At 41.8% G+C, this 15,649-nt stretch overlaps 1 protein-coding gene across 3 annotated transcripts in view; it reads right to left on the reverse strand.

Moving 5' to 3' along the window:
- The window catches only part of LOC133049412 (ATP-binding cassette sub-family C member 4-like), a 193,316-nt gene that overhangs the window by 175,709 nt on the left and 1,958 nt on the right, over positions 1-15,649 (reverse strand). For 2 of the 3 annotated variants that reach the window (XM_061133403.1, XM_061133401.1), the window contains exons 2-3: positions 11,404-11,514; positions 10,734-10,854 (exon numbers count right to left, since the gene is read on the reverse strand). In XM_061133403.1, the coding sequence (XP_060989386.1) occupies positions 10,734-10,854; positions 11,404-11,514 (232 nt within the window). Of the gene's footprint in view, positions 1-10,733; positions 10,855-11,403; positions 11,515-14,622; positions 14,805-15,649 lie in introns of those variants that run through there. The other variant, XM_061133402.1, reaches the window with a different exon arrangement.

Here is a 15,649-nt window from a genome sequence, read left to right on the forward strand (position 1 = left end):
CTTCCTCTTTCACAAGAATTCTTCACAACTCTGAAATCATAAAGGATCTTTAAAAGAGCCTAATTTAATACTACAATGTCCATTAATCAAGGTTCTCAGAGAGTCTGAGTGTTCAGCCTTCTGAAAGCACCTGACATTGGGTTCCACCTCTTGCTTCTCAGGGTAACTTCTTACATGGCTAGGTTAGATGCTAGAACTTCCACAGTGGGTAGAATTCCTCCTCCATGTTAATGTACTTGAAACATTTCTTACCCAACTTCCCCATATCTAATTCACAGAAAAAAAACACAAACAAAACAAAAATAGAAACAAGCTATCAAAGAAAAAGGGTTCAGTAAAACATTCAAGCAGAAAAGAGTGAGCTTGTAGGAAAAAATGAATAGGCAGTTAATCTTTAGAACTGGGGGAAAGGTGACAAAATGTAGAGTTGAGAAAAATCCAGAGATAAGGAGGAAAAGAGGCGAATCTGGGGAAATCATAGCCATCAGGAATCTAGATATCCTAGCCTTTGCTCATCTTTTACACAGTGATCTTCATCCTGACTGCACCTTAGCATCACCTGGGAAGGGATAAGTGCACTCTGATGCCCGAGGCCCAGTCTCTAGAAACTGGCTTAGAGTCAACTGATTAGCATGGAGCCTGAAGAGTCCTCTCCCTGTAGATTCTGGATGTAGAGACTAACCCCATGTAAGCATCTGCTAAGCTCCACTCTTGCACTATCACAGCATCCAAGCCTGGAACGGCTATGGACCTGCCCTGAAGGAGTTACGAGGGTCACAAAAGAGTTTTAACCAGAGTCCCATGGCACTTTTCATGCTTCTAGAAAAGTCCTTCTAAACTCAAGTCCAAAGATTATAGTGATGAAATTAAAATATTTCATTTTGCACAGTAAGAAAAACAAAATGTTCAGTAAAGGCATTTTAAAAATATGAATAAAAGATGAATTAAAATTAGCCTGAAAAATTATCTCTAAAAGGAGAAGGAGAATTGGAATAGAGCTAACAAGGATATCAGCCTTCTTTATTTTTTTTAATTTTTTTTATTAGTTGGAGGCTAATTACTTTACAATATTGTAGTGGTTTTTGTCATACATTGACATGAATCAGCCATGGATTTACAAGTATTCCCCATCCCGATCCCCCCATCAGGCTTCTTTAAAAACAGCCCTTTCTTGATTATAAATTTATTATAATATTTATAATATTTTATCTATTTATAATTTATTTATAAATATTTAATATTTAAATTATTGTTTAGTTTAATTAAATAAATTTAATTAATTTTATTTAATAACTAAATATTATTATAATATTTAAATAAATATTTAAATTATTTTATAATTTATAATATTTATAATAAATTATAGTATTTATTATTATAAATAAATTTAATAAATAATAAAATTCATTTTAAATATTTAATGAATAAATTTAGTAAATTTTAATAAATTATTTAATAAATAATTTAATAATTATTAAAAAGCAATTCCTAAAACTTCAGAGTAAAATTAAACCAAAGTACCTAAATATATGCCCAATAGTTCTTTTTGGTATGGCTCTAACCAAGGAGATGGGTATATATTTAGGTACTTCTGTGGAGAGGGTGAGATGTATGGAAAGAGTAACATGGAAACTCACATAACCATATGTAAAATAGGTAGCCAATGAGGAATTTGCTGTTTGGCTCAGGAAATTCAAACAGGGGCTCTGTATCAACCTAGAGGGGTGGGATAGGGAAGGAAATGGGAGGGAGGTTCAAAAGAGAGGGGATATATGTATACCTATGGCTGATTCATGTTGAGGTATGACAGAAAACAGCAAAATTCTGTAAAGCAATCATCCTTCAATAAAAAATAAATACTTTTTTTTAAAAAGTAGTTTTAAACAAAATAATTTGAAAATATATTCTCTGTGTGATACACCGACCTGAAGACAGTACGAAGTGCAAAAAAAAAATCTTAAATTGCTTTCAGAAGTCACATTATAAGGTAAAACAAATGAATAATTATGTTGATATCATTGAGACTTGGGCTTAGACATGGAACAAAGAATAGATGATGGGAGGAAAGAGATACAGATGTAAGCACAATAAGATGAAGTAAAAACTTCCTGCATCTGACTTGGACTGGAAACACCCATATATATATATATTTCTTTACCTTAAAAAATATATTCTAACTTTGTCTAGCGAAAAAGCCAAGAAACAAAAACCAAGAGCAATAAGCACCTCTAACATTCAGACTATAGTCTTTGAATATCATTTCACACTAAAAGAAGCCAGGGCTGCTTAGAGAAATGGATGATTCCAGGGCTGGAGCAAATGCTGTACAAAATGAGCTAGAAACATCCTCTCACACCAGGAACCAAAAAACAAAACAAAACAAAAAATCTCACAAAGACTTCTAGAGTATGTGCAAAATACTTAGGACCCAACCTGAATAGACCCCCACTGTCCAAAGATGGCCAAAAGTTGGCACAAGTATAACAAATGAAATGGGCTGAAGCAGATCAGAAATGCTCAAATCCATGGGCTCAAACTGACATTCACAAAACCAAACCAGACAACAATAAAAACTCACCAGCTCCAGAGGAGAACCACCTCATCATTTTGAAAACAGGTTTTAAAAAATGAAAAACATTATTTTCCCCTACTCTTCCTATAAATACTATAGTTCAGGGTTAATCGAAGAGCTTAGAACATACCCATTTTGCAACCCTTAATGAATTAATGGACCTTGAGAGAGGATCATGAATAGTTCCTAACATCTCACACACACACACACAAGATGTTATGTACCTCATAAGGGAGGTATACAACCCTACCTCCTACATAGATGAAAGGGGTGAAGAAAATCCAAATGAGTTATATCAAACCTCTAGATGTAAACACCAACTAAGGTGTCAGAGGAACATGTTAACTGACACAGGGGGAGAAGCGATCAGCCAAATCCAGGCTGTCGGAATCTCTACAGGACAAACAACCTAGAGATGCAGGGTAGGGGGGAACAGAAAAGCAATCTGTATAACCTATGTCAGCCAAATGTACCTTATCTAATACTGTTTCCAACAGCAAGAGGGGCAAAAGACAACTGTGAGTTCTGGCTAGATACTGATGATATTAAATTTAATATTTATGCATAATAACAATAATGTTTATGCTAAATATGTTCAGTAAGGGAAGATTCCACATCTTTTAAAGATACATACTAAAATAATTATGGATAAAAAATATATGATGTCTTGGAACTGCTTTAAAATAATCTTGGGAAGTGAGAGTGAGTTTCAGATATATCAAGATGGCTCATTATGGCAACTATTGAAGGTGACTTAGGGTGACATGGGCTTCCCTGGTGGCTCAGCTGGTAAAGAATCTTCCTGCAATGCAGGAGACCTGGGTTCTATCCCTGGATTGGGAAGATCCCCTGGAGAAGAGAAAGGCTACCCACTCCAGTATTCTAGCCTGGAGAATTCTATGGACTGTATAGTCCATGGGGTTGGAAAGAGTCAGACACGACTGAGTGACATTCACTAGGGTGACATAGGGGCTTATTTCCCTTTACCCTTCTGAGTTCCTAGCTGAGGATCCCTGTAATATATGACAGAATAACAAGAGAAAATCAAACAGAAGTTTATTAGTATGTATATTTCTGATACACATGCGAAATATCAAGCAGAGCTGACTGACTCCCTGAGATGGCCCAAGCCACCACCTTAAATGCATCTCCAGCTAAAGACAAAAGAAAAGGTGATGGGGCACCTATGACAGGTTAACAGGAAAAGCAGCTTAAACTACAGCAGGGTTGGGTGGGTTATGCAGATTTTCATCCTTCTTGAAGACTGTCCTTCAGCAGGATCCTGCTGTGATTTAGAGCCATCCTTCTTTTTCCGGTACAGAGAGGCAGACACCTTTACAAAGCGATGTTTCGTTTATCAACGTAAATGTCCCTCACAGGAGAGTAACTTCTACTCTGTCTTCAGGGTTTCTCCTGTGTCTATTTCTCAAAAACTGAATCAACTCACAACAATCTTTCTGCCAGAGAGTCCTATTCTGGAGTGACACATTGTGTTATCCTTTCATTCTGTTCTATTTTTGCATTTTTGAAATGTTCTTAAAAATCTACAGGGGTTAAAAAAAAAAAAAAACTATAGAAAGCAGTTGACAGAGGAGCACAGAGCTGTTGCTAGAAAAACAGCTCCTCTTGGCTCTGAGCCTCAGTGGAGGCTGTGGGAGGAGAGGACAGAACACAGAGAACACGGGAGTCAGAACAGGAGTCAGAACACTGCACTTCAGAAACCAGGTCGGCCACCTGCAAGTCACATGACCCTGAGCCCATCATGTGCCCTCCTGGGCCTCCAAGTCTTTATCTGTGAAAATACTGACCTTGCCTCCCTCAGAGGAATCCTGGGACAACTAAATGAGCTATAACAGCTCAGCAAGCTCTGAAACCACCAGGTTTTTCATTACTTTCATTATTAGAAGTGCTGGAAAGACAACTCTTCTATTCTTAATGGCAGAGGCTGGTTTCACAATAGGCTTGGAAAACTCATTGTTGCTCACAGGCGATCATAGTGGAAGAACTCTTGAAAAAGTCATGTGTAAAAGCCAAATTTTCTAGACTGCAATTAAACTTTCACTTAGAAGCATATTGCTAAAATTTTTAACAATTATAAATGCAATCTTTTAAAAAAGAGTCACCTACTTCCCTGACTACTTAAAGAAAATGGATTGAGGGGGTGGAAGGAACAAGTGAAATAGGTGAAGGAACTTAAGAGGTACCAACACCAAGTTGTAAAATAAGTAAAAGGGAATCGGGGGCAAAAATAAATATATAAAATTTTAAAAACTGAATAAAGCATGGGATTATAATATACAACATAGGAAATATACTCAATAATATTGGAATAACTTTATATGGTGACAGTTGGTAACTAAACTTACCATGTACTCTATAAAATATTAAATCACTAACGATGTATACCAGAAACTAATATGACATTGTAAGCCAATCATGCTTCAATTTTTAATTTTTTTTAAATTTTACATTAAAAAATTACTTAGAAAAAGAAAAGAAAATGGATTGAAAACCATCACCCTCATTTATAACTCAAGGTCATCATTGTGGATGACTAACACCTAATGGCTAATGCTATGCTCTCAAGAACCAGCAGGGCGCACACAGCAGGTCTGCTCTGCAGGTCCATGTCCACTTTGCTCAATGTCCCCTCCTCCTCTCCCTTGCTGTGTGGTCCTCAGTGGTAGCTCTCAGCTCACAGTATCTTTGCCACCAGCAGACACTCCTCAGGCTCCTTGGTTGAGCGGAAGTGAGGGACACATGGAAGAAAGGGTTGGGAAATAAAGGCAAAAGCCCACTACAACTCTCAGGGAACCAGGCCTGAGTCAAGGCACAAAGCCCAAAGAGGGACTCAGAGGATTCTGTTTACTTCCTGCGCATCAGTTGAGCTCCAAAGTGAAGGTTTACACACACATGTGCTTCCCCACAGCCTCCACCTGGACCAGAGACCATCAGTAAAAGTAGTCTCAGACAAAGGCCAAGTGTCCGGACAAGGCTGGGCCACATCTAAGGGTCCTGGGAAAAGGATATAACTCCTGGCCACACCTCCCCTCTCAGGGGAGACTGGGTGAACCCACTCTGGCTCTCTGAGTTCACCCCACTTATACACCAGCAATGGAGACCTCACCTCTCAGAGAGAAGCGCTGATGACCTGGGGAGGTGGTCTCTGTGTCTCTGGCCCAGGCAGAGACTTCAGGCTGGGGCCCTACCCTGAGGGCCCCAGGCAGGTGGATCCCTGTCCTTCCCACCTGTGGTCCCCGTGGAGGTGCACACAGGGGCCAGGGTGCTGGGAACTCTCTGCCTGTTCTATTCTAATTAGCATTGACCTGCAAGGGCTCCACAGCCTGCTACCTGTTTCTCCGAGTGGTAGAGATACTCCTCAGTTCTCATAGGACAGAGGTTTTCATATTTCAGAATCCTAAGAGCCTCACCCTGGACTGGCGTCACCCTGCTTTTTCCCACTGGTGCCTCCAGGAGTACCTGGGAGGCCCTGCTTGTGCTGTGGGAGGAAAAAGCACACTGCTTGGGATCATGGATGATCCACGGGGCATTCTGTGCACCTGGGGAATTGAAAGAGGGCTGGAGGTCACAAAGGAAACATGTTTGTGTTTTAGAAAATCCTGGGCTGAGTTTAGATCATTCATTATCTAAAATATGAAGACCAACAATCAGTACAGATAGATCATAACATGGAAATTTGCTTCATAAAATCAATTTAAGTAACTAGTACTGCTACTGCTACCAGTCCTAGCAGTGCTACCACACAGAGGAGCCCCTACATTCAAGGTCCTCTGCTCCCTCTTCTCCGCCATGACCACCCAACAACCAAGCTCCTAAAAGAGGGGCCAGGGCTCTACCAGTTGCACCTTATGCAGCCCCAGGCCTGGCCTTCCTGGATCCCCAGCAGGAAGTATTGCCGGGGCTGGAAAACTTTGAAATCAACACTCCCAGCACCACAGTGGGGCAGATTCCCTCTCAGGAAGAACCACAGATTCTGTAGCCTCTCCCTCTATGTCTGCTTTTCCTATAAACTGCCACAGCCAAGACCCGGGACTCATATTAGGATGGGATCCATTCGAGGCTTAGCGTCCGCACCTAAGGAGCCGAAAGCCCAGGACAGCAAGAAAATCCACATGGGCTCTGCTTTGAGACCCACTTGCCTTCAAGCTTCTTTATCATCTGGTACCAAAGAGAAACTAGAGAACCAGGGACAGCAGAGAAAGAGCTGCTCCAGGTTACGATCCAACAATAAACCCGGAGGCCACTCATCCAACCAGGCACCTGGCATAAGCCACACCTACACAGCGAGGCCCCAGGGTTTCCAGACAAGCAGAACTCAAGAGAACTCACCCAGGATGGAAACCTTAATGGTGGGTGCATGAGTTCTCCACAATTCATGGTGAAGCTGGAGCTCCTCCCCATCGGGGGCTCTGGCCTGGCTGACCTGGCCCATGGGGAGGGGGCAGCCCAGGGAAGGGAGTGATCCTGGGAGCTCTGGCAGCTCCAGCCCAGACACAGGACCCCAGGTTCTGTTCCACAGGAAGGGGATGATCCTTTCCTAGGAAAGCAGTTATCATATGTGACCTGGGAAAGTCAACAATTACTTGCTGAGCAACTGTCAAATGTCTTATGTTATTCTGGGCTCCAGTCCAAATTTGAGTGAGTAAGAGTCATTCAGTCATGTCTGACTCTTTGGGACCCCATGGACTGGACACTGCCAGGCTGCTGTGTTCATGGAATTCTTCAGGAAAGAATACTGGAGTGGGTTGCCATTTTCTTCTCTAGGGTATCTTCCAGACGCAGGGATCAAACAAGGGTCTCCTGAACTGTAGGCAGATTCTTCTGAGCACCAGGAAGTTCAGTTCAGTTCAGTTCAGTTCAGTTCATTCACACAGTCATGTCTGACTCTTTACGACCCCATGGACTGCAGCATTCTAGGCCTCCCTTTCCATCACCAACTCCAGGAGTTTACTCAAACTCATGTCCATTGAGTCGGTAACAACATCCAGCCATCTCATCCGCTGTCATCCCCATCTCCTCTCACCTTCAATCTTTCCCAGCATCAGGATTTTTTCCAGTGGCTCAGTTCTTCGAATCAGGTGCACAAAGCATTGGAGCTTCAGCTTCAGCATCAGTCCTTCCAGTAAACACTCAGGACTGATCTCCTTTAGGATGGACTGGTTGGATCTCCATGCAGTTCAAGGGACTCTCAAGAGTCTTCCCCAACACCACAGTTCAAAAGCATCAATTTTTCTGCACTCAGCTTTCCTTATAGTCCAACTCTCACATCCATACATGACTACTGGGAAAACCATAGCTTTGACTAGACGGACCTTGTTGGCAAAGTAATAACTTTGCTTTTTGATATGCTATCTAGGTTGGTCATAACTTTTCTTCCAAGGAGCAAGCATCTTTTAATTCCATGGCTGCAGTCACCATCTGCAGTGATTTTGATTCATGTACTGTTGAAGCATGGCTTAGAGAATTTTGAGCATTACTTTACTAGCATGTGAGATGAGGGCAATTGTGTGGCAGTTTGAGTATTCTTTGGCGTTGCCTCTCTTTGGGATTGGAATGAAAACTGACCTTTTCCAGTCCTGTGGCCAATTCTGAGGTTTCCAAATTTGCTTGCATATTGAGGGCAGCACTTTCATAGCATCATCTTTTGGGATTTGAAATAGCTCAACTGGAATTCCACCACTTCCACTAGCTTTGTTCTTAGTGATGCTTCCTAAGGCCCACTTGACTTCACCTTCCAGAATGTCTGGCTCTAGGCAAGTGAACACACCACTGTGATTATCTGAGTCATGAAGATCTGTTTTGTATAGTTCTTCTATGTATTCCTGTCACCTCTTCTTAACATCTTCTGCTTCTGTTAGATCCATATCATCTCTGTCCTTTATTGTGCCCATCTTTGTATGAAATGTTCCATTGGTATCTCTGATTTTCTTGAAGAGATCTCTAGTCTTTCCCATTCTATTGTTTTCATCTCTTTCTTTGCATTGATCACTGATGAAAGTTTTCTTATCTTTCCTTGCTAGTCTTTGGAACTCTGCATTCAAATGTGTATATCTTTCCTTTTCTCCTTTGCCTTTGGCTTCTCTTCTCTTCTCTTCACAGCTATTTGTAAAGCCTTCTCAGACAACCATTTTGCTCTTTTTCTTGGGGATGGTCTTGGTCCCTGCCTCTTGTATAATGTCACGAACCTTCTTCCATAGTGCCTCAGGCACTCTGTCTATCAGATCTAATCCCTTGAATCTATTTCTCATGTCTACTGTATAATCGTAAGGGATTTGATTTGAGTCATACCTGAATGGTTTAGTGGTTTTCCCTACTTTCTTCAATTTAAGTCTGAATTTGGCAATAACAACTTCATGATCTGAGCCACAGTCAGCTCCCGGTCTTCTTTTGCTGACTGTATACAGCTTATCCATCTTTGGCGGCAGAGAATATAATCAATCTGATTTCATATGGATCATCTGTCCATATGTAGATGTCCATGTGTAGAGTCTTCTCTTGTGTTGTTGGAAGAGGGTGTTTGCTATGACCAATGCATTCTCTTGACAAAACTCTATTAGCCTTTGCCCTGCTTCATTCTGTATTCCAAGACCAAATTTTCCCATTACCGCAGATATCTCTTGACTTCCTACTTTTGCATTCCAGTTCCCTATAATGAAAAGAACATCTTTTTTGAGTGTTAGTTCTAGAAGGTCTTGTAGGTCTTCATAGAACCATTCAACTTCAGCTTCTTCAACATTACTGGTCAAGGCATAGGCTTGGATTACTGTGATATTCAATAGTTTGCCTTGGAAAGAAACAGAGATCATTCTGTCGTTTTTGAGATTGCACCCAAGTATTGTATTTCGGACTCTTTTGTTGACTATGATGGATACTCCATTTCTTCTTAGGGATTCCTGCCCACAGTAGTAGATATAATGGTCATCTGAGTCAAATTCACCCATTCCAGTCCATTTTAGTTCTCTGATTCCTAAAATGTCGATGTTCAATCTTGCCATCTCCTCTTTGACCACTTCCAATTTGCCTTGATTAATGGACCTAACATTCCAGGTTCCTATGCAATATTGCTCTTTATAGCATCAGACTTTACCTCCATCACCAGTCACATCCACAACTAGGTGTTGTCTTTGCTTTAGCTCTGTCTCTTCATTCTTTCTGGAGTTATTTCTCCACTGATCTCCAGTAGCATATTGGGCACCTACCAACCTGGGGAGTTCATCTTTCCATGTCTTATCTTTTTGCCTTTTCATACTTTTCATGGGGTTCTCAAGGCAAGAATACTGAAGTGGTTTGCCATTCCCTTCTCCAGTGGACCACATTTTGTCAGAACTCTCCTCCAGGAAAGCCTACTATTAAGAGACATTTCTAAGTATAAAGACAGATCAACTTAAAAAGTATCCTCAGTACATGTTTGACTTTATCTTAAAATCTATAGACAATACATTAGAATATGTAATGAATCCATACACCTTTTCTAAAGGAATACCCGAGACAGAAGCAACAATAAAGTTATAAATGACAGTCATCAATCAGATGAAATAATTTAGATGAAGCTTGTCTCTCTCGAAGAGATGGGGACTGGGCAAGTGGTCAGGAAGGAAATACAATGTGCTTTTAACTTTGTATGAAAAATAATGTTCAGTTCCATGTTGTTGAACATAGGTCTGTTGTTGCCACATAAATCCTCTACTTCAAATTACTGTCTGAATGCTTTATTAAAACTCTGCTTCTGGCCTTTGTTTTGGAATCTGTTACGTTTGTTGCCATCTCCTGACCGCTGTTCTCTGAAGTTTACTTCCTCCAAACTACAGGACACATATTCCCTGAGGTTGTAAGATCACTCAATATTTATATTGAGCACCAAAAACATCCTAACATGGTATAAAATATCTTTCCAGTGCTGCTATCCTTCCATTACACTCTGTTTTAATCAGTTAAAAGAAAAACAGTAATCTCCAGAGGTCAAGTCCTTTAAGAATCTGTCTAATCGAAAGATAAATACAACTGTTGATCTACATCATGATTCCTAGATGACATTTACCCTTAGACCTTAAACCACTGTCCTCTCCCCACCTCAGTCCATCCATCTCAGGACTGACCCACATATACTCAAAGTCAATGCACTGTATGGAAAAGCTTTTACCTCAAGAAATGTTAACATTCCCAGAACTAAGTAGGATTTCCCGTAACACTTTATGATTGCTTTCACTAAAGAAGGCTCCCGCGCATCTTTCCGGGCTCTCAACACTTCTTGATCCCAGTACCTGTGGAGAGAAACAAAGCACCGTGAAGACCAGCCCTGCCATAGAAAACAGGGGAGGGGACAGAGCAGAAGATGAGCCTTCACTACAGGGCGCTCTATGGGGCCCCATAGATGCTGGCTAACTGCTCACAGGGCTCCCGGAAGATGAGCGGAGCAGACTCTAAAGCACCAGGAAAAGCACCAGATCAGGTCTTCAGAGAAAAGTCCCAGATTCTAGAAACAAATTCCTGCTAAGCATTGCTGAACTCACAGGTCATGAGCAGCTCAGAACGGAGACACTCTCCTCCAGGGACCCCACCTCTGGGGACAGAGCTCAGCCTCCAGGGCCATGGCTGTGGGCTCCCTTCACGTCCACTCACACAGGGAACACAGGCTCCCCCAGCCTCCAAAGTGGGCTAAGCCTGGGGTCAGCATGAAGGGGTGAGGGTTCAGGGTCAGGGAAGGAGGCTCAGAAGAACCCAGAGGAAGGCAAAGGCCCCTCCCCACAAGCCTTTAGCCCCATGGAGAAATTCTCACTCTTCTAACCATACTCCCTCCTGCCTGTGCTCACCCTTGCAGCTCTTCTCCAAGGTGCTGGGAGCGATCTTCCGGAAGCACTGAGTACAAGTCATCTTCTTCTAATTTACGTTTATGACCAATTTTAAACAAGGGGTTTAGCCACCTGTTAAAAATTAAAAGGAGAGTGACATGTATTCAAAATGCATATCTTTAATTAGAATCCTACATTCACAGACATTGTTTTTAAAAAGTCAACATTTTAACTATACAAAGACGTAGGAAGAAAATTAGACATATGCTTACAAACACATAAATCAGGGTGTCTATAAGTCACTCTGGCTTACACAGAATATAACTTAACTAAAATACCCTGTTTGTGGTCTACTGAACATACATTGTACATCTACTTTAATTATTAAGAAAAACACATTTAGAAATCAAGATAATGTTACCTTGGTTGAGGAGCACAGAATAGAGCTGAATGGCCATTGTGGATAAGGCTGTAGATACGTTCCTGTATTACCAAGCACTTAAATTTTCTGAACTGTATCAGACTCAAGGATTTTGCTGTTGTTGTTTAGTGGCTAAGTTGTGGCTGACTGGTTTTGTGACACCATGGACTGCGGCCCTCCAGGCTCCTCTGTCCATGGGATTTCCCAGACAAGGATAATGGAGTGGGTTGCCATTTCCTTCTCCAGGGGATCTTCTTGGCTCAGGGATTGAACCTGTGTCTCCTGCACTGGCAGATGGATTCTTTACCACTGAGTCACCAGGAAAGCCCACCAGACTCAAGAATGCCTCAGTCATATTCACATAAGATGCAACCTTGCAGTCTCAAGACCTCCCTAGTTCAGCTAATAACACAAAGGAAATTTTACAGGGGATCACGTTACAATACACCACCCTGAGTCCAACATGCTCTGGACTCTGACCTCCTTACAGCCCTGTCAGACTACCCTCACATGAGCCTCTTTCTGACCCCGACCATCTGAAGATGTCCTAAAGATGAATAATATCTTTCCAACTAAAATGAATACATTGATTTTTCTTATAGTCCTCTCTATAATTGAAGCAGAAATTGCTAGACAGTGTAAGACTTTTTTTAACTTCAATTTTTAATTCCTTTTTTAATTTCAATTGTTCTCTTCTCAAGTAAGCATCTCACTCTTTGCTCCAATTTCCAGGCATTCAGAGGAATCCCTTCCTGGTCTGGAAGGTCATAAAACATTCTGACCCAGGACAAGACAATTATTAACTGCTGTCTAGTGTATCAAGAGAAACCTGCAAGAAGACCATTAGCAGTTAAAACATACATTTGGTCCCTAAATAATGGTCTGGGGTCTTGAGAAAGGGTCGAGGGATGGCGTTGCAATGTCTAGAGAAACTGAGAAACTGGGGCATCCAAGAAAGTCATAAAATTGACAAAATGGACATTGTGATGTTTACATTAATTGAACAAAAATGATGTATATTAAAGTCATGAATCAACAAAAAATGTACAGATCAATACTAGAAAAGATATAAAACTGCTATAATCCTTGCCTTTTGGGGGCCCTTCATGCCCTCTCAGAGTCTATGCTGAGAACTTTGTATCTCTATCTTCTAAAATAATCTTTGCCTGTGTGTTTGCGAGTTCCCCGGAATTCGTTCTTAGGCTTCGTGAATAGAACTCAGGTTTTACATTTCATTATCACTTCCTGGCAGATTAATTTATTTTCAAATGTAACACAAGACTTTCATAAGGGCTGAATTTTAACTGACTGTGGGGTCTGCCACCCTCAACCTCAATCAGGGAATAAATATAGCCCCCTATACTTTCAGGAAACTCCACTAACAGCTGAGAACATCACCAAACTACAGTTTAATCCCTTCATACCCAGGCTTCTGCCCAGGAACATCAAGATTACCCCCATCGCCACCCCACCCCAGCAAAGGCATATGTGTTAGTCAAATCCCTATTTTCTTGGGACCCAACCAATATTTCCAATGAGCCCTCTGCCTCCAGACATGACCGACTCTAGATACTGACCATGCCCAAGGGCTCTTGGGAACAGGATCATACCAGACCTGGGGGGGTCTGGTCTGTGGAGGCAGTATCCTCGATGGAAGGGCACCACCATTAGTCTAAACATGACTCAAGAAAACCCAAAGACAGTGCATCCCTGAGGGTCCTCGAGGCCCATGGAGCAAGGACCACCCACATTGGGCCATCAACTGTCTCCAAGAAAACTCTACTAGTGGATACTGGGCTACACAAGGCGCACACCCCGATCCAGGTCACATTCAGATTTTAATTACACTCACCCCACCTCCCATCTAAATGCAGCCATTCATCTAGTCAGGAGGGAGCTGGACTGGACTGGTAATGGAAGGAGCTGTCGCCCTTGTAGCATTCTTGGTGAGCCTAGCACAAGAAACAATTTATAAAGCCAAAGCTATTAAAAAAAACAACAACAACAAAAAAGGGAGCACTCAAACAGTGGCCTGGGCAACTAAAGAACCCAGCTCTAACTTTAGAAAGATGAAATCTTCACTGGGCCTCTGGTCCACATGACACTCGACCACTGCATAGCTCCTGATTACCTGGTGGCTCTGATCAAGGAGGAATTTGTGCCCTTGCAACTATTTCCTGTTGTTTCTATGTTAACATGAGTGGTCAAATAGAAGACAGTGTAACCTGACTGTTAGAGAAGGCTGTTTGCAGACAGAGAAGGACGGATATCATATGATATTGCTTATATGTGGAATGTAAGTAAAGGCTATAAATGAACTCTTTAAAAAATAGACTTAGAGTCACAGATGTAGGGGAAAAAAAAGTTACGGTTACCAGGGGGTGAGAGGAGGGACAAATTGGGACACTGGGATTGACATATACACACACTATAATATATAAAACAGATAACCAAGAAGGACCTACTGTATAGCACAGAGAACTCTATTCTATACTTTGTAATGGCCTGCGTAGGAAAAGAATCTAAAAAAGAGTGTGTATATGTATATGTATAAGAGATTCACTTTGCTATAGAGCAGAAACTAACACAACATTGTAAATCAACTGTACTCCAATAAAAATTCAATGAAGAGAAAGTCGCTTGATCAAATACTCAGAACAAGAAGGGCCCTGACTGAACAAATTTGGGTGGGACAGTATCAAAAGGGCAATCTCAGCTTCCTGGGCTTCTGCCATTCTTAGGACCCCTTACAATTATTCTCCTCCTGCTTTTTGGTCCGTGTATCCCCAACTGCCTCATTAGTTTTATCTGGTCTTTACCTGGGTTGGGAACTGGGACTTCAGCCAGGTGACAATCATATTTATTTTAGCTATCCACTCCAGTATTCTTGCCTGGAGAATCCCATGGAGAGAAGAGCCTGGCAGGCTACAGTCTGTGGGGTCAGGAAGAATTGGACACAACTGAGTGACTAACTCTTTCACTTTTACTTCCTGCTTTTGTCTGAGTCTCAGGATCAAAGGAGGAAGTTACAGAGAGAAATAAAAACTGGTTAGAACTAGCTAGGCCCAAAATTGGAAAAGGAAATGGCAACCCACTCCAGTACTCCATGGACAGAGGACCTGGTGGGCTACATTCCACGGGATCGCAGAGAGCTGGACACGACTATGCGACTTTCACTTTCAGGCCCAAAATGGTGAAAAACCTAACCTCCCCTAGACCCTGAGCCTCATTTTTGCATTCGCTGTAATATATTAGTATGCTAAATGGCATCCTCATCCGTGCCGTGAAAGCTGACAATGGTCATGACAACAATCCACACAAGGACTAAAAATGAGTGTTGCCCTTCAGGTCCAAACCAGACCCTTGTACTCAGATAAGTCATGAATAGTCCTCCCTCTCTTGATTCAATTTCCTTGCTTTTACCTTGACCCGAATTGGGTTGAAAAGTTGATTTGTGAACTAAGCTCTCGTTTCTCCATTCTTTGCTCATTGAATAAAACTTGTGCTGTTCCAGTCTCACCATCAATTTAGTTATTGGCTGTGGGAATCTGCGTGGAAAAACAACCTCTTCAGCCCAGAAAAGGGGTCTTAGCCTGGGCTAGGAGCCCAGCACAAGGCAGGAGGCCAATTTGGTGACATCAGTTACATATATAAGGAACACCGTCTTCAGAGCCAGACTGCTTGACTTGGGATCCTGCTCCATTACTTACTGGCTGCGTGGCGGTAAGCAACTTACTCAACCTCTCTGCCTCAGTGCCTTCAAGTATAAAATAAGAGGTAATAGTGCCTTTCCCTCCAGCAGGAAAACTGGAAATGGGTGCTTACCCAAATCAATGAAAAGTCCTC

This window comes from Dama dama, chromosome 30 (assembly GCF_033118175.1).
Source record: "Dama dama isolate Ldn47 chromosome 30, ASM3311817v1, whole genome shotgun sequence".
Classification (NCBI taxonomy): Eukaryota; Metazoa; Chordata; class Mammalia; order Artiodactyla; family Cervidae; genus Dama; species Dama dama.